Genomic DNA, 20,098 nt, shown 5'->3' on the forward strand with positions numbered 1-20,098 from the left:
AGCCAGGTTACTATCACATTCTGTAACAGACAAATAATTTCATGTAGGCTAACGTTACCTACCTGCTACCTCTGTCTTTTCTCGTTTCTCCTCCTCTTCTTTTCTCTTTTTTCTTCCCTGGGCACCTGACAGTTTTGGCATCTTGTGTTGATTTTTTGATGTGGGGAGGTCCAAAAAGAGTCACGATACGGGAAGGGAGGGTGCGCACCGTGCGGGGGGGGGGGGGGGGGGGGGGGGGGCGTAATGTTGTAACAAATAATATTTCTATTAAATAGGCTTTACTTTGCATTTTAATTAACGTGGGATTATTTTTTGTATTTAGAAATAATAGTACCAACTTTTTTTCTTTTTTTTTTTTCTCCCAACATTTGTGGCACTGGCGTGGCGCCCCCTGATGGACGGCGCCCTTAGCATTTGCCTATACGGCCTATGCCACGGGCCGGCCCTGCTTGACTCGGACTTGAGGGCAAAGACTTGAGACTTACTTGTGACTTGCAAAACAATGACTTGGTCCCACCTCTGGTAGTATGGCCGTAAGCCGAAGAAAGATGTAAAAACAACCTTTTTAAATGAAACTCTTACAGACGGGGTGAGAGACAATTGTTATTTATCTTAGAGCCTGGCGCGCATGCGTACACTAATGTGCTTTTTCTGGCTGTATGAGGTGCAGCTCTCCATCCATTGTCTACCGCTTGTCTCTTTTGGGGTGGCAGGGGGTGCTGGAGCCTATCCCAGCTGCATTCAGATGCCACCTCATCACAGCTCTCAACACTACTTTATGCTTAGGGACCGTCAATAAATCACTATTGTCTTGAAAAATGTATATCTGCTACATCAAAACACTGATTCATCTAAAAGAAGGTAAACAATTAGTCATACCTCCTTATTGTGCATGCCCATTATTTCATAATTTTAAAATTATATTCATGTTTAATATAAAAAAAAAAGAGGATATTTTCCCAATAGTCTGAATGTCATGCAACTTAGTAACCTAATTCCACTTATTAGCCATGTTAACCTTTTAGTGTAACGCACACCCTTTTATTTTAAAATAGGGTTTTATTTAAAAAAAAGTTTTTTAATAAAGATCATGTGCGTGATGATATTTCTTATACAGATAATTAGCAGCATTTTTATGAGCTCCAAATGAGAGTTAAGTTGGTTTTATGTTGGATAGTCGTAGTTGTTGCGGGAACTAAAAATGAAACCATGGTTTTCAATATTACAAATGTATATAAAATCCAATTAAACTTACAATTTAAAACAAAAAGGTGTGAAACACATTAGAGAAAACACTTCAAATATCAAGTGATTTTGGGATTTTAGGTCATATGACCAGGAATCTATTGAAAATAAACATTTGTTTTTAATATCAAAATGTTTTTGATCCTATTTTAAAATAAAAGGTTAGCACGACTAATATAAAGTGGAATTTGGTTACTAAGTTGCATGATGACATGGATTTGTTTACATTAAAAAATATTTAAATGATAAAATCAGGAACGATATTAAAAATGTAGGACTATTTATTTGACCTCCTTTTAGATGAATCAGTGTTTTGATGTAGCAGATATACATCTTCGAAGACAATAGTAATTTATTGACGGTCCCTAAGCATAAAGTAGTGTTGAGAGCGGCACCTCTCCTGCAATCTCCCCGCAGCATGAGAGAGCAGTGTGGGCACAGTGAGGGGGAGCTTCCGCTGGAGCTCCGGAGGCAAATATCCACCGTGAAAGCAACTTGACCGCCGTAGCAAAGGAAGACAATCACACAGACAGAAAAAGCACATTAGTGTACGCATGCGCGCCAGGCTCTTAGATAAATAACAATTGTCTCCCATCCCGTCTGTAAGAGTTCCATTTAAAAAGGTTGGTTTTACCTCGTCTTTCGGCTTACGGCCATACTACCCTGAACACGCCCGATCTCGTCCGATCTCGGAAGCTAAGCAGGGTCGGGCCTGGTTAGTACTTGGATGGGAGACCGCCTGGGAATACCAGGTGCTGTAAGCTTTTACACTCACGCCAGAGGGCGCTACAAAGTGCTGAGACTACAGCTGTTGTGATTCATGTATTGCTTTAATTGCAACTATTCCAAAATAAGGGAATATATTCGGTTATTATAATACAATTCCACTTAATATTTACAACTACAGTTGAAAGTACAAACCTTTACAACAGGATTTAAAACACAAATACCAACTAGAGCAATATTTAGATTGATTTAAAAATAATGGTGTGGTCTTTTGCAGTCAGTCAACCTCGCCCACGCCTCCTACCACTCCGTCCTGCATGAAGCTGAGGAGCCACGACTCGTCTCGCTCTGATCAGCCAACTTATGATTTAAAGGGGTCATATAAGCTACTGTTTATTTACCAAAATAAGTTGTATGTCTTTGTTTTTGAAAATGCAAAAGTTTATTTTTATTTTCACCGGAGGTGGGGGGGAAGAGCTGGTTACTTGTTACTCTCGCGAAATCTGGAAAAGAGCTGGTTTGTACTTGTTTCTCTCGCGAGATCTGAGCTGGTCAATTGTTTCTCTCACGAGATCTGAGCTGGTTAATTGTTTCTCTCGCGAGATCTGAGCTGGTTAAGTGTTTCTCTCGCGAGATCTGACAAGACTGCGCGCGAACTAAACAGGGCGAGGATAAAGCAAGATGGCGTCTGACGGTGAAGACGTTATTGCAGTCGTCACAGTTCAGTGTTCTTAATCTGTGCGTCCATGTACACATATATGTCCTTTATTACACTCTATTAAATAGAGTCATAATAACTGTTTGTATATTAGTCTGAGCGCACTTCTCCAGCTAGCTTAGCTTGCTAGTTAGCTTAGCTTGTTAGCTGCTAACAAAGAGAGATGAAAACACATCGCTAAGCAGAGATCAAGTGTGAGTGTAAAGTGTTGTGATTGTGTGAAAATGTGCGAAAGAACCATAGCAGAGTACGAGGAGGAACTTTGTCCAACAAAAGAGGAGAAGGAGCGACAACATGAAAAACATCAAGTTGTGTTACACACAACAGGTTTGTTTACTTCTTACTCTCACATCTTTACTAACTTTATATTTATTATGAACACTTTTCTTCAATAGATTGTCTATAGGAAGATGAATTGTCATGTGAGGATGTTCAGACACACAATATTTATGAGAGGTTGATGTTCCTCTCAGTTTGTAACAAAGTGTATCAACATGTTTACACAAAACTCACACAGTCACCGGGGGAATATTCCAGAGAGCAGGTTAAGTGCAAACTCCTGAGTATGTAAAGCTCCTGAGTTTGACCTCCAAAAATAAGAGAGGTAAGACAAAGTCCGCGTCAGTTACCATGGTAACTGACGCTGTAAACCTAGCCTGCTAGCTGGCAGGTTTGACAAGTTATTTATGTGTGTAAAAGCTATACTGACCTGTTATTTCCTTCATATTGGTGCAGCCATTAACCTACTACAACACCTGCTACATCCACCTACTCAGTGGCCTAGTGGTTAGAGTGTCCGCCCTGAGATCAGTAGCTTGTGTCATACCAAAGACTATGAAAATGGGACCCATTACTTCCCTGCTTGGCACTCAGCATCAAGAGTTGGAATTGGAGGTTAAATCACCGTAACAATGATTCCCGGGCGCGGCCACTGCTGCTGCTCACTGCTCCCCTCACCTCCCAGGGGGTGATCAAGGATAATGGGTCAAATGCAGAGAACAACCTGGCCACACCTAGTGTGTGTGTGTGACAATCATTGGTACTTTAACTTTTTAATGTGGCAGTGATTGTGGAAAAAACAAAGCCTGACCTAAAGATGACATCTTGATCTCATACCATCTCAAACCAATTGGCCGTTCATTATTAAGTGAAATGTCTTAAAGTCGCTTAAATTTGTCTTTAACCAAGCAACACTATGTTTTATCCAGTTACTCGATTAATCGAAAACATTTCCAGTCGAACACTTGATTAATAACGTTTTCAATAGCCACAGCCCTATATTTCATGTACGATTTAATATTTAGCATGTAGGAGTTAAAATGTGATTTGTTTGTGTCCTGTAGACATCCATCAGATGATTGGACACCAAGAAGAATGTCTCCCTCATCTGCAGGGGGACAGTTTCACTTCAGAGGATCCACAGCCCTCACATTTGAAAGGGGACGAGAAGGATCCGAAGCCCCCCTATTTTAAAGAGGAAGAGGAGGGAGAGTGTCCTGTAGGGCAGGAGGAGGATGATGTCAGCAAGTTTCCACTGACTGTTGTCTCTGTGAAGACTGAAGAGCATGAAGACAAAGCACCTGAGTCCTCACAGCTTCATCACAGTCCAAGTAAGCACAACATCCACATATCATCTAATACAATGTTTGTGACACATGTTCATCCGGGGGCCACATTTATGACCAAAGATGGAGATATACTTGCTTTTTAACACCACCATTTAAAAATGAATGCTCATCAATCATCAACAGTGTAATTGCTGGGGTGTAACCATGTGACCTAGAGGCCGTCCTCCTTACCTCACGTGGTCAAATGAAGGCAAACATTCAATATGGCTACTGTTTATTTACCTTTAGCAGCACACATGTCAGCATATTTCAAAGGTTTAGTGGTGAAGATTAGGGATGTATACCAAGTACCATTTTTTTAGTACTGGTTCCTAATTATGTCATCCATGAGGACCGTGAAGATTCTGGACTAATGACGCAACTATTGGTATTTTTAATTCCAGGTGACTGACGTAACTATGACACGTTGTCACATTGAGTTCAGCTGCCGCTGCTACACATTAAAATCAGCTTTGAATAATGACAAATAAGGAAGCAACAACACGCAAAAGTGTGATGTGTGTGTTATTGACAAGAAGATGACATAACTGCATTTCACCTTGCACTGCACACATAGTTGACTTCTTTAAGACTTCAAATAAACAGCTGTTTTTTTTTTTCTTGTTTTTTTTTCTTTATTTAACCAGGTAAAAATCCCATTGAGATCAAAGATCTCTTTTCCAAGGGAGACCTGGCCAAGAGGGCAGCAGCAAGGTTACATTAAAAACAGTAAACAACACGTAAAACATCAAATGTACAACATTAAAACTTGCTGACATAACACATGTGCATACAGACAAGGTAGACTGCAATCCTTTCACAGAAGCTTTAAACTCATTCAATGTACCGTATTTTCCGCACCATAAGCCGCCCTGAGTTATAAGCCGCGCCTACGCTGCGCTAAAGGGAATGTCAAAAAAACAGTCAGATAGGTCAGTCAAACTTTAATAATATATTAAAAACCAGCGTTCTAACAACTCTGTTCACTCCCAAAATGTACGGTAATGTGCAAAAGTGCAATCACAAACATAGTAAAATTTAAAATAGTGCAGAGCAATAACATCAATAACTTAATGTTGCTCGAACGTTAATGTCACAACACACAAAATAAACATAACGCTCACTTTCTGAAGTTATTCTTCATTCATAAATCCCTCAAATTCTTCTCCTTCGGTGTCCGAATTAAAAAGTTGGGCGAATACGGGATCCAAAATGGCCGGCTGCGTCTCGTCGAAGTCATTGCCTTCCGGAAAGCTCGGACCACAGTTGTGACCGAAATATCCGCCCAGGCATTTACGATCCACTGGCAGATGTTGGCGTATGTCGTCCGGCGCTGTCTCCCTGTCTTAGTGAAGGTGTGTTCGCCTTCGGTCATCCATTGTTCCCACGCCGTTCGCAGTCGTGCTTTAAATGCCCTGTTGACACCAATATCGAGCGGTTGAAGTTCTTTGGTTAATCCACCCGGAATGACGGCGAGTGTTGTATTTGTGTGCTTCACTTGTTTTTTGACACCATCTGTGATGTGGGCGCGCATGGAGTCGTATATCAACATGGAACACACAAAGGAAATGAAACGTAATACCCGCGCGCTTCTTCTTCTACGGGGGCGGGTGGTTGCTTACCGTAGAAGAAGAAGCGCTTCCTCTTCTACGGGGGCGGGTGCTTACCTTGGCAGTTGCTTACCATAGAAGAAGAAGCGCTTCCTCTTCTACGGGGAAAAAGGATGGCGGCTGTTTACCGTAGTTGCAAGACTGAAACTTTATGAAAATAAATATTTATATTAATCCATATATAAGGTGCACCGGGTTATAAGCCGCACTGTCAGCTTTTGTGAAAATTTGTGGTTTTTAGGTGCGGCTTATAGTGCGGAAAATACGGTAACAAGGGTTTGAAGTTGAATATTGGATTGTAGGTTATTCCAAGCCTTCATTGCTGAAAACCTAAATGCTTTCTTGCCCAGTTCAGTTCTTACTTTGGGGACGACAAATTGCAGAACATTCATTGAAAAAAGATTGTGACTTCCTTGTTTCTTTGTTAAAAGACAAGACAGATAAGATGGGGTGATACCCAGAATGGTTTTGTAGATGAACACGTACCAATGATTGAGGCGTCGAGCACATAAAGATGTCCAGTTAACCATTGAGTATAACACACAATGGTGAGTAAGTTAACCATTGAGTATAACACACAATGGTGAGTAAGTTAACCATTAAGTATAACACACAATGGTGAGTAAGTTAACCATTGAGTATAACACACAATGGTGAGTAAGTTAACCATTAAGTATAACACACAATGGTGAGTAAGTTAACCATTGAGTATAACACACAATGGTGAGTAAGTTGGTGATGAATGTCAGTGCCCCGTGGTACACACTATCCAGCTTGTGGAGACAACCAGCAGTAGCATTCATGTACAACACATCTCCATAGTCAATAACAGGTAAAAAGGTTGTTTCCACCAATTTCTGTTTCACAGTAAAAGAAAAGCAAGACTTGTTTCTATAATAAAATCCCAGTAAAAGTTTCAGTTTTCTTTACAACATACTGAATGTGCTCCTTAAAACTCAAGTGGTCATCAATTAAAAATCCTAAATATTTAAAAGCAGATACTAACACAATTTGTTGCCCATTTCTTGTTCAAATGTTCTCACACAGTGCTGATCTTACAGTTTTTGATGTGGTAAAGAACATGTTTTTTCTGCATTTAAAAGCAGTTGAAGATAGCAAAGTTGTTCTTGTACTCTGTCAAATGCTTGTTGTAGATATTTAAAGGCCTCAGCAGGAGTGGGTGCTGTGCAGTATATGACAGTATCATCAGCGTAGGAATGGAAAGTTGAGTTCGGAATATTCTGTCCAAGATTATTAATTATTAATTTATAATGGGCCCAACACAGAACCTTGAGGGACACCCTTTTTTTCAGTTGCAGTACTTCCGAGAAGGAACCCTCTATCTGAACAGCCTGAGTTCTGTTTGTGAGGTCATTTGCAAACCATCCAACTGCTTGCTGAGAAAAACCAATAGCTGAAAGACTTTGATTAAAATGACATGATCAACAGTATCAAATGCCTTTGAAAAGTCAATAAAGAGAGACAGACAGCACTGCTTCTTGTCAAGAGCTTCAGTTACATCATTTATAAACTTCATAGCAGCAGTAACAGTACTTGGATTTCTGCCAAAACCTGACTGAAATGGTGACAGAATAAAGTTGGTGTCCAAAAAGTCTTTTATCTGTTCACTGATAAGGGATTCAAGCACTTTTGCCAGAACAGAGAGTTTAGAGATCGGTCTGTAATTATTTAGATTATTAGGGTCACCTCCTTTTAATAGGGGGATTACAAGGGCAGATTTCCAATCCAAGGGATTTCATTTGAAATTAGAGTAAGGTTAAAAATGTGAGTCAGTGGTCCAGCTATAATTTCAGCTGCCAACTTTAGGAAGAGCGGCTCCAATTTATCTGAGCCAGCTGGCTTTCTAGGTTTAAGTTGTTTTCGAGCCCTCATGACCTCTGTTGTGGTAAAGGGCGTAAAGTTAAAAACCTGGGTATTTTCAACGGTTCTTTCCGGAGTTAGCGGAACTTCAGTAGAGTTGTCCGAATTATAGAGAAAACCAGAGGAAATAAAATGATTATTATAATGACTACCCATTTCTCTTCTGTCACCTACTCTGACGCCATCAACAAGTATACTAGGTGGGAGATTGACTGAATTACAGCAGGCGGACAAAGATTTGATGATTTTCCAAAACTTCTTTGGGTGTTTGAGGTTTTCAGTTGTTGTGGAGAAATACAATTCTAATTTTGACTTTCCGAAGGAGAGAGGTAAATTGTTTTCTTAATTGTCTAAAATTCAACCAATCTGCTTCTAACCCTGACTTGCGTGCCCTGGCCCAAGCAGCATTACACTCATGCAATACATCTGACAGGTCCGATGTAAACCACTGATTGTCACGTCCTTTAACCCTACATTTTCTAAAAGGGGCATGTTTGTTCACTATACTCAAGAAGTTTTCGAGAAAATATTTCCAAGCCAGTTCAACATTATCAAAAAGAGCAATTCTAGATGCAAGTCATGTAAAAAAGCTTGCGTCTCAAATAATTTAATATAATGTTTTTCAAGAAGACGAGGCTTGCTTTTAGGAATCCTTGTGTCTCGCACTACTGCAATCACACAATGATCACTCACATCATTAGGGAAAACACCAGATGCAACACATTTAAAGGGAATATTTGTTATAATTAAGTCAATGAGTCTAGCTTTTTGAGGGCATTTAGGATTAGGTCTTGTAGCTGAGTTAATTAATTGTGTTAAATTTAGAGATTCACACTGTGCTTTCAAAGAGTCAGACACAGATGTGAGCCAGTCCCAGTTCAAATCACTATTTCATTGTATTTCAGTTGAGACAGAAGCTTCACAAGAGTAGATAGGGAATTACTAGGGGCAGATGGAGGCCTATAACAACCCACTACCATAATGTGGTGATTTCTAGCTAATTCAATTTCAAGTGCTAACAGTTGAAGTTCTTTACTTACTGATTCAGAGAGCACTAATTTAACATCAAACCTCTGCTTAATATATATGGCCACTCCACCACCTTTTCTTTGTCGGTCAGTACGATAGACATTATAGCCATGAATGTAAATATCTTTATCAAGCACAGATTGTTTAAGCCAAGTTTCAGATAAGACTACAATATCAGCATTTGTTGAGTTTAGCAGCAGTCAGGCCGATGGTGGAAGGCTAGCAGGCAGGCCGATGGTGGAAGGCTAGCAGCAGTCAGGCCGATGGTGGAAGGCTAGCAGGCAGGCCGATGGTGGAAGGCTAGCAGCAGTCAGGCCAATGGTGGAAGGTTAGCAGCAGTCAGGCCGATGGTGGAAGGATAGCAGGCAGGCCGATGGTGGAAGGTTAGCAGCAGTCAGGCCGATGGTGGAAGGATAGCAGGCAGGCCGATGGTGGAAGGCTAGCAGCAGTCAGGCCGATGGTGGAATGCTAGCAGGCAGGCCGATGGTGGAAGGCTGGTAGACAGGCCGATGGTGGAAGGCTAGCAGGCAGGCCGATGGTGGAAGGCTAGCAGGCAGGCCGATGGTGGAAGGCTGGTAGGCAGGTTGATGGTGGAAGGCTAGTAGGCAGGTCGATGGTGGAAGGCTAGCAGCAGTCAGGCCGATAGTGGAAGGCTAGCAGCAGTCAGGCCGATGGTGGAAGGCTGGCAGGCAGGCCGATGGTGGAAGGCTAGCAGCAGTCAGGCCGATGGTGGAAGGCTAGCAGCAGTCAGGCCGATGGTGGAAGGCTGGCAGGCAGGCCGATGGTGGAAGGCTAGCAGCAGTCAGGCCGATGGTGGAAGGCTAGCAGGCAGGCCGATGGTGGAAGGCTAGCAGCAGTCAGGCCGATGGTGGAAGGCTAGCAGGCAGGCCGATGGTGGAAGGATAGCAGTCAGGCCGATGGTGGAAGGCTAGCAGGCAGGCCGATGGTGGAAGGATAGCAGTCAGGCCGATGGTGGAAGGTTAGCAGCAGTCAGGCCGATGGTGGAAGGATAGCAGGCAGGCCGATGGTGGAAGGTTAGCAGCAGTCAGGCCGATGGTGGAAGGATAGCAAGCAGGCCGATGGTGGAAGGTTAGCAGCAGTCAGGCCGATGGTGGAAGGATAGCAGGCAGGCCGATGGTGGAAGGCTAGCAGCAGTCAGGCCGATGGTGGAAGGCTAGCAGCAGTCAGGCCGATGGTGGAAGGCTAGCAGCAGGCAGGCCGATGGTGGAAAGCTAGCAGCAGTCAGGCTGATGGTGGAAGGCTAGTAGCAGGCAGGCCGAATAGTGCTAGCTGTCTGCTACTACTACCTGAAAAGGTGGATTATAGGCAGTGTTGGGTTAGTTACTGAAAACCAGTAACTAGTTACAGTTACTAGTTACTTTATTTCAAAAGTAACTCAGTTACTTACACCAAAAAGTAATGCGTTACTGAGAAAAGTAACTATTTAGTTACTTATTTTTTTCTCCCTTTTTTTTTTAAGGCTCCCAATAATGCCCTTTTAGCCTTCATTTCAGTACTGTTATTGCACTGGAGAATAATACAATCTGTTGATCAACTTGACATGCATTTGCATTACTGAACTCTGCTAAGCAATGTGGCCTACATACAACACACAAAGACAAAGATATGTTTCAAAGGGCCAATTTATTTCAGGCCACAACAAATTGACAAAACTATTTGAAATAGCTGCAACATAACATACATAAGTAACAAACTGCATAATAACAACATAGCTTTAAAGCTGGCTTCACCCAAGGAAGGCACACATGACATACACAAAGCCTAACCAGGCATTTTTTTCTCTCAAGGAATTGTGAAATAAAATCATGTATTCAGGAGATCAACACTGTACTGAAGCCCAGAACACTCTACGCATTTCCCCAGTTTTAGTTTAGAGATAAGGAAAGATTGGCCTGGCCCACTAGCATCATTAGAGTGATGTGATAATCAAACACTTTAGAAGTCTAGAATGAAAGAGTATATAAGAGAATTGACAGTGTGTACCTTCAATGATGAGCAGAGGCAGAGTTTGGAGTGTTTTCTTTAGCTCGCTTTCCATGTTTATGTACTCTCTGTCCAGGTACTTGGAACATGTTTTCCGTGCCATTTGTTGTTTGACGCCAGTATCATGCTAATTAGCTGCCTGAAAATGGGTGACTCCACTGTAGAAATAGCCTGCATGTCTTCTAGCACATACAACATTGATAGAGCAATGGCTCTATCAATGTTGTCCTGGCTAGCAGTGCCTCGTTAAAATCCTTAGGTGGAGGTGAAGTGGCATTGGAGTCTGTGTGTCTCTTTACTAGCTTCATCAAAGCATGTTGCTTATATGGCGTGGCAAAGTTGGGAGAGTGGCCGTGCCAGCAATCTGAGGGTTACTGGTTCAATCCCCACCTTCTACCATCCTAGTCACGTCCGTTGTGTCCTTTAGCAAGACACTTCACCCTTGCTCCTGATGGGTCCTGGTTAGTGCCTTGCATGGCAGCTCCCTCCATCAGTGTGTGAATGTGTGTGTGTGAATGGGTGAATGTGGAAATAGTGTCAAAGCGCTTTGAGTTCCTTAAAAAGGTAGAAAAGCTATACAAGTATAACCCATTTATGTAGCTGTTTCAGCAGATTTGAATTGCTGTTTTGGGCAGTATTCCCGGGCGCGGTCACTGCTGCTGCTCATTGCTCCCCTCACCTCCCAGGGGGTGATCAAGGGTGATGGGTCAAATGCAGAGAATAATTTCACCACACCTAGTGTGTGTGTGTGACAATCATTGGCACTTTAACTTTAGGGGCAGCACGGTGGAAGAAGGGTTAGTGCGTCTGCCTCACAATACGAAGGTCCTGAGTAGTCGTGAGTTCAATCCCGGCCTCGGGATCTTTCTGTGTGGAGTTTGCATGTCCCGCCCGTGACTGCGTGGGTTCCCTCCGGGTACTCCGGCTTCCTCCCACCTCCAAAGACATGCACCTGGGGATAGGCCCCTCCCACCTCCAAAGACATGCACCTGCAGTGTTTCCCACAGGACGGGCATCTATTTGTGGTGGTGTGGTCGGGTGGCGGCAGCGGCGATGACCAAGAAGAACGCGGAGTTGGAATATAATTACAACATTTTATGTACATATTTATATACAGATTTGAACAATTAGTGATTCACTGAAATATATTTATTAATTGTGGTTCTTACAAAAAATATATCTTATAAAATATAAAAGCTAAAATGTCTCTTAAAGCTCTGCCCCTTTAATTAGTGAATACTAAATAATTTAAATTTAGCCTACTACTACAACCATAATATTTACCAGCAACATGAAGTGAAACAGAGGCAGAGGTGTCCTGCCACAGTCAGTCAACCTCCTCCTCCTCCTCCTGCTGCTGAACAGGTCGCACCTGTGGTCCGGACTGTAGGCCTACCTCCTCTCCAAGTCGAGCCCTTTTCGGCCGTTGAAAATATTTTTCTATACTCATCTGTGTGAAGGAGTGAACATCCAACATTAGAATTTATTACTAACGAGCAGAACCGCTCTATGTACAGTGCCGTCTAACCTTAAGCGGCAGCAGCTCAACACATGCAGGGTTCAACGTTAAGGTTTTTTCTACTTGCCCGACTTCTCAAATCTACTTGCCCCAATATTTTTACTTGTCCTGCCTAGGTTTTTTTCTGGCTGTGTAGTGCTCATGGCTTATATCTTACTAAAATCCTTCCCGTTGACTATTTACAACACTACACAGTATTTATTATTATTATTATTATTATCTATAATTACATTTAAATGGCATTGCATACATGTAAAATTAAATGCTATTTCACATTATTTGACCAGTAGCAGTTACACCCATCTGAACAGGTCAGCCACCTGTTTAAAGCCCGATCACAGTTGAAATCTTAAAATGAAGGGCCTTTAATGGCCAAAACATTAACCTGGACAACATTTTAACAGCTGGTTGGCTCAGATTTTATTCTTTTCATTGCATTCACATGCTGCAGTGGACAGTGGACAATTTAGCTTCAGTCCATGTGTGTTTATTGACAACATGGTTATAACCTGGACACGTTAGCTCGTCGGTATTGTAACACGTGACTGTTACTACGTGCGTCTGCCCCGGGCCACGAGTCAAACAGCGGCGGTGTTAATGAAGCAGCGTCAGGCTGCTCACCGTCAGTGAAACGCTCGGTGAAATCACGGATTAACGTTAAATATATGACGAGCCGCGAGCGATGCAGCTATAACCTATCTACAAGTGATGGGTTGATGAGGCGTCATGAAGCGTTTCGACACATTGCAAAACTGTATTGATACTGTGTCGATACTGTGTCACTAAATACTGACATCTGCTGGAGATTAAAAATCCCTACAGGCAACCTATGGACCGACTCAACTGACACTGATTTTATGACCTAGTACAGTGGTTCTCAAATGGGGGTACGCGAACCCCTGGGGGTACTTGAAGGTATACCAAGGGGTACGTGAGATTTTAAAAAAATATTCTAAAAATAGCAACAATTCAAAAATCCTTTATAAATATATTTCTTGAATAATACTTCAACAAAATATGAATGTAAGTTCATAAACTCAGTGAAGCACAAGCTCAGGTTTGTCACTAAAATGTCTGTCAAAAAGAAGTGTGAAAAGAAATGCAACAATGCAATATTCAGTGTTGACAGCTAGATTTTTTGTGGACATGTTCCATAAATATTGATGTTAAAGATTTTTTTTTTTGTGAAGAAATGTTTAGAATTAAGTTGATAAATCCAGATGGATCTCTAATACAATCCCCAAAGAGGGCACTTTAAGTTGATGATTACTTCTATGTGTAGAAATCTTTATTTATAATTGAATCACTTGTTTATTTTTCAACAAGTTTTTAGTTATTTTTATATCTTTTTTTCCAAATAGTTCAAGAAAGACCACTACAAATGAGCAATATTTTGCACTGTTATACAATTTAATAAATCAGAAACTGATGACATAGTGCTGTATTTTACTTCTTTATCTTTTTTTTTTCAACCAAAAATGCTTTGCTCTGATTAGGGGGTACTTGAATTTAAAAAAACAAATCACAGGGGGTACATTGCTGAAAAAAGGTTGAGAACCACTGACCTAGTATATACAATAATATAAACCAAGTCATTGTATTTCATTTAGGATTATTTCATAACTTCATTTAAATAAAAATATATTTTTTGTCTTTTTTAGACACAGTCAATAAATAATGTGAACATGTATCATAACATGGAAATCTAAGAGAACGTGTTGTGAATGAGGATGCTTGTGGACCTGGAAATTATTATTAATTTTTTTTTACACATTTTTATTTAAAAAAAAACAGTTTTTTCAACGTATTCAATTTTAGACGCTTTCTCTTCTTAGTTATTATTTCTCCGGCTGTAGAAAAGACCCGCTCACAGGGCACAGAGGAGGCGGGAGTGCGACACAGTTCGCGTATCGGTCACGTGACCAAAACAGCTCATGATCGGTCACGTGACTTTCAAAAAGCGGTACGCGCACCGACACAGGGTTTCGCTCTTTGAGCTCGACGCATGCGCCGATGCATCGGTGTTGCCGGGCCCATCACTACTATCTACCTATAACCTGTAAAAATTAAGCAATGCTACCACGCTAGCAAGCGTTAGCTAGCCGACTATGAGCCACCAAGCTGCTAACTGTCGCCAAAAGGCACCATTTAAGTTTTTTTCCCCATGGCATCCTGGATCAAGGCTTTCAGCAGCTTTTGGACGTTTGAGGTAGAAACGTAGGAAGCGCCATCATTATGAAAAGTAGCCGGCGAGTATTTTGATTCCGTCCGTCCGTCCCTCTTCTTCTTCTTCTTCTTCTTCTTCTGGCCCACCAGGTGAATTAAGTGCTATTGCATAGTGCATAGTAGGCTACTGCCACCTACTGCACCTGAGGTGTAACTACAAGCAACATTCACAGACAGTCCCATTGCTTTTATGAGCGGTCGACCGAGTCAAAAGCCGAAAAATCCATTTGTGGCGGACGTAATTCTTTCGTGGCGGGCCGCCACGAAAGAATTACAGTGTTTGGGAAACACTGTCTGTATCAAGCACAGATTGTTTAAGCCAAGTTTCAGATAAGACTACAATATCAGCATTTGTTGAGTTTATCCAGATCTTTATCATATCCAGTTTAGGGAGTAAACTCCGAACATTGATATGAATAATCCCAAGACCAGATCTAGTTTTAAAATCCGCAGGTGTAAAACATTGTGTAGGTGGATCAGGGCCTGGATTAGTCTCAACATTTCCTGAGAGCAATAACAATAATATAACTAAACATTTGTGCTTAAAGTTACCATCTTTTGAGTCGGTCTTTAATCTGTGAAAGTAAGTGCTCACAATAGGGGAGGATGCAGTAATGTTGACGTGATCTCTCAAAACAAGGAAACAATAAGAATGAATGGACTCTACCATAGTATGCAGCCATTTGGTTTTGTCCAAAGTCACAGAAATCTTCAACTGAGATAAGGCCGAGGTTATTTTGTAGCTGCCATTATGATGAAATGTCAAATTATCAAATATGTCAAACTGTGCATCTTGAATTAGCATAGCTCGTGAGTGGGGGTGACCAGACCCATTTGGGACACCAGTAAAACCACACAAAAGTATAAAACACAATATAATAATTTGTGACATAGTGAGAGGAGAAGTTCCACTTGTTTCACCACTTTTGAAGATGTTAGCAGACAGGGCTAAAGACTAGCAACCAAGGCCGACAGGTGGAAGCCCGTAGACGAAGCCAATGGCTGGAGGTAAACAGCAGGCCGATGGAAGGCTATTAGGCAGGTCGATGGTGGAAGGCTAGCAGGCAGGTCGACGGTGGAAGGCTAGCAGGCAGGTCGATGGTGGAAGGCTAGCAGGCAGGTCGATGGTGGAAGGCTAGCAGGCAGGTCGATGGTGGAAGGCTAGCAGGCAGGTTGATGGTGGAAGGCTAGCAGGCAGGTCGATGGTGGAAGGCGAGTGGCGCGGTTGGTAGAGTGGCCGTGCCTGAGGGTTCCTGGTTCAATCCCCACCTTCTACCAACCTAGTCACGTCTGTTGTGTCCTTGAGCAGGACACTTCACCCTTGCTCCTGATGGGTCGTGGTAAGCGCCTTGCACGGCAGATCCCGCCATCAGTGTGTGAATGAGTGAATGAGACGGGATGAGTTTGCTAAGTACAAAAATGAGTCGAAATTTTTGAATGAAATAAACTGCTGTTCTAAATGTGTCCTCGAGATGTCGCAATAGCAATTCTTTGTATCTTTGTAGATGATGCTACATATGTAAAACACAACTAAAACACATGATGTTAGCGCACCAGTCGGGGAAAATGAACAAACTACATCAATAACATCCTGTAATTTGATTTTGATATTATTTATTTATCTTGATAGATTGAAAATGAACACCAATGAGTTGACTGATGAACATTATCACATAATTCATTCTGAAAGTGTAAAAAAGGACAACTAAAGATATAATACTATTGTATGTAAAAAAAACAAAAAAAAACATGATTTGTACATTTTCAGAATGTGTTTGTTCTATTTTTAAACAAAGAAAACAATCTGCAATTGTCTTTATTTTTACGTTATCTTGCCGTAATTTTACCAGTCGGGCCAACTTGGAGTAGATCTTCCTCCATGTGGCCCCCATCTAAAATTAGTTTAAACACCCCTGGCCGAGTTCTTCCTGCGAAAAGCAGATACGAGAAAAAAATCTAATTATTAAACAGAATAGATCCCTAAAGATTTGTTGAGTAATATCAAAGATTATCCATCGGTGGCGTTCCCAGACATGTGGAACTATTTTGAGTTCCAGACGTCATTCTACGCCACAAATTGTGGTTAAGTTTAGAGATAAAGTTTAGGTGTCATAGACCGTATACAGAATAAAATATTTACACACTTTATCAGTGAGTGTAAAGTTAAAGGACAACATTATCACCAGACCTATGTAAGCGTCAATATATACCTTGATGTTGCAGAAAAAAGACCATATATTTTTTTAACCGATTTCCGAACTCTAAATGGGTGAATTTTGGCAAATTAAACGCCTTTCTAATATTAGCTCTCAGAGCGATGACATCACAACGTGACTTCACATCTGGAAGCAATCCGCAATCTGCCCAAATCAGCTCTGTTATTTTCCGTTTTTTCGACTGTTTTCTTGTACCTTGGAGACATCATGCCTCGTCGGTGTGTTGTCGGAGGGTGTAACAACACGAACAGGGACGGATTCAAGTTGCACCAGTGGCCCAGAGATGGGAAAGGGGCAAGAAATTGGACGTTTGTTCCGCACACTTTACCGACGAAAGCTATGCTACGACAGAAATGGCAAGAATGTGTGGATATCCTGCGACACTTAAAGCAGATGCATTTCCAATGATGAATTCAAAGAAATCTGCCGCCAGACCCCCATTGAATCTGCCGGAGTGTGTGAGCAATTCAGGGACAAAGGGCCTTGGTAGCACGGCAAGCAATGGCGGCAGTTTGTTCCCGCAGACGAGCGAGCTAAACCCCCTGGATGTCTTGGCTCACACCGTCCCTTATGCCACCGAAGATGATCAAGAGAAGAATATCGACCCTAGCTTCCCTGGCCTGCTGACATCAACTCCAAAACTGGACGGATCAGCTTTCAGGAAAAGAGAGCGGATGAGGGTATGTCTACAGAATATATTAATTGATGAAAATTGGGCTGTCTGCACTCTCAAAGTGCATGTTGTTGCCAAATGTATTTCATATGCTGTAAACCTAGTTCATAGTTGTTAGTTTCCTTTAATGCCAAACAAACACATACCAATCGTTGGTTAGAAGGCGATCGCCGATTTCGTCCTCGCTTTCTCCCGTGTCGCTGGCTGTCGTGTCGTTTTCGTCGGTTTCGCTTGCATACGGTTCAAACCAATATGGCTCAATAGCTTCAGTTTCTTCTTCAATTTCGTTTTCGCTACCTGCCTCCACACTACAACCATCCGTTTCAATACATGCGTAATCTGTTGAATCGCTTAAGCCGCTGATATCCGAGTCTGAATCCGGGCTAATGTCGCTCTAGCTTGCTGTTCTTTCCGCCATGTTTGTTTGTATTCACTATGTGACGTCACAGGAAAATGGACGGGTGTTTATAACGATGGTTAAAATCAGGCACTTTGAAGCTTTTTTTAGGGATATTGCGTGATGGGTAAAATTTTGAAAAAAACTTCGAAAAATATAATACGCCACTGGGAACTGATTTTTAATGGTTTTAACCATTCTGAAATTGTGATAATGTTCCCCTTTAAGAATGCCTCAATCATTGCTGCCTTGTACTTATAAAAAAAACTTGCTCCTCATCAAATTTCCAAGTCTGTTTTTGGACTCACTTTTGAATTAACTTTAGTGGCTGGGACAAAAGGAAGTATTTCCCGTGTTTTTATTGGTTGTTTTGTTACACTCCTTTAACACAACACACTAAAGAACACAAATAATGTCATTGTGTTAACAGTGTCAGTCCAAAACTATTTCTATTCTCTCTTTATTTTATTTACTTATTTACCCAACAGACGTTCAACAGCCCTTTCACATTAAAGAGGAAGAGGATGATCCACAGCCCACCTACATTAAAAAGGAAGAGGAGCATCCACAACCCACCCACATTAAAGAGGAAGAGGAGGATCCACACATGAAAGAGGAAGAGGAGGGAGAGTGTGTTGTAGGGCAGGAGGAGGATGATGTCAGCAAGTTTCCACTGACTGTTGTCTCTGTGAAGACTGAAGAGCATGAAGACAAAGCACCTGAGTCCTCACAGCTTCATCACAGTCCAAGTAAGCACATATCATTTTATTCTCAGGGCATTCAATCCATCACAACTGGACTGTTCACTTTGTCTTAGAAGACTCATCCAAGTAGGCTTCATCACTTCATGCTCATACACTTCAAGTCTTAAATCTAATCATTGGAATTTAGAGGGGAACTGCACTTTTTGGGAATTTTTCTATCGTTCACAATCATTATGAAAGACATGATGGTGGATATATTAAAAAAAGTAAAAAAATCACATTCTAATTAGGGCTTGGCGATATGGCCATTTATTAATATGTGGATATGTTTAGGCCATGTCACGATACACCATATATATGTGGATATGTTTAGGCCATGTCACGATACACCATATATATGTTGATATGTTTAAGCCATGTTGCGATACACCATATACTGTATATATGTGGATATGTTTAGTCCATGTCACGATACACCATATATATGTGGACATGTTTAGGCCATGTCACGATACACCATATATATGTGGATATGTTTAGGCCATGTCACGATACACCATATATATGTGGATATGTTTAGGCCATGTCACGATACACCATATATATGTGGATATGTTTAGGCCATGTCACGATACACCATATATATGTGGATATGTTTAGTCCATGTCACGATACACCATATATATGTGGATATGTTTAGGCCATGTCACGATACACCATATATATGTGGATATGTTTAGGCCATGTCACGATACACCATATATATGTGGATATGTTTAGGCCATGTCACGATACACCATATATATGTGGATATGTTTAGTCCATGTCACGATACACCATATATATGTGGATATGTTTAGTCCATGTCACGATACACCATATATATGTGGATATTTTGCCTTAGCCTTGAATGAGCACTTGATGCATATAATCACAGCAGTGTGATGATTCTATGTATCTACATTAAAACATTCTTCTTCATACTGCATTAATATATGCTACTTTTAAACTTTCATGCAGAGAGGGAAACCACAACTAAGTCTATTTAGCAAAAGTGTATTTATTAAACAGTTATTAAGCAGTGGCACAAACATTCATGTCATTTCAAAACAGAAAGTGCAAGACTGTCAAAGACATTTTTAAACAAGCCACTGTTTCCCACACATTCATTTATTTGTGGCGGCCCGCCACAAAATAATTACGTCCGCCACAAATAGATTTTTCGGCTTTTGACTCCCTCGACCGCTCATAAAAGCAATGGGACTCTGTTTGTGAATGTAGCTTGTAGTTACAACTCAGGTGCAGTAGGTGGTGGTAGCCTACTATGCATTGTAACTCCGCCAATAGTACTTAATTCACCTGGTGGGCTCGAAGAAGAAGACGACGACGACGAAGTAAAAGAAGAACGGACCGACCGGATCAAAATACGAGGGTAAGACGTCTTGGCAAACAAGTTCAAAAGTGGTCCGAACCTGTGCAGTGTGCAACACCGACTCGGATTTTCTTAATTTTTATTTTCGGGATTTGAATGCATTTATTTTGA

The 20,098-nt window shown here is 41.4% G+C and overlaps 1 protein-coding gene and 1 non-coding gene across 2 annotated transcripts; both read left to right on the plus strand.

The window, feature by feature from the left end:
• Nucleotides 1-1,890: 1,890 nt before the first annotated feature.
• On the plus strand, nt 1,891-2,009 carry LOC133571351 (5S ribosomal RNA). Its single transcript, XR_009810442.1, has one exon. It is a non-coding gene; the product is annotated as a 5S ribosomal RNA (ribosomal RNA).
• A 695-nt stretch (nt 2,010-2,704) lies between these two features.
• Nucleotides 2,705-18,847, plus strand: LOC140680208 (uncharacterized). The gene is made up of 3 exons (XM_072916658.1): nt 2,705-3,016; nt 4,033-4,299; nt 18,340-18,847. The coding sequence occupies exons 1-3, from the start codon at nt 2,914-2,916 to the stop codon at nt 18,666-18,668; spliced, it is 699 nt and encodes a 232-aa protein (XP_072772759.1). The 5' UTR covers nt 2,705-2,913; the 3' UTR covers nt 18,669-18,847.
• Nucleotides 18,848-20,098: the final 1,251 nt, after the last annotated feature.

This window comes from Nerophis lumbriciformis, linkage group LG28, assembly GCF_033978685.3.
Source record: "Nerophis lumbriciformis linkage group LG28, RoL_Nlum_v2.1, whole genome shotgun sequence".
Lineage (NCBI taxonomy): Eukaryota > Metazoa > Chordata > Actinopteri > Syngnathiformes > Syngnathidae > Nerophis > Nerophis lumbriciformis.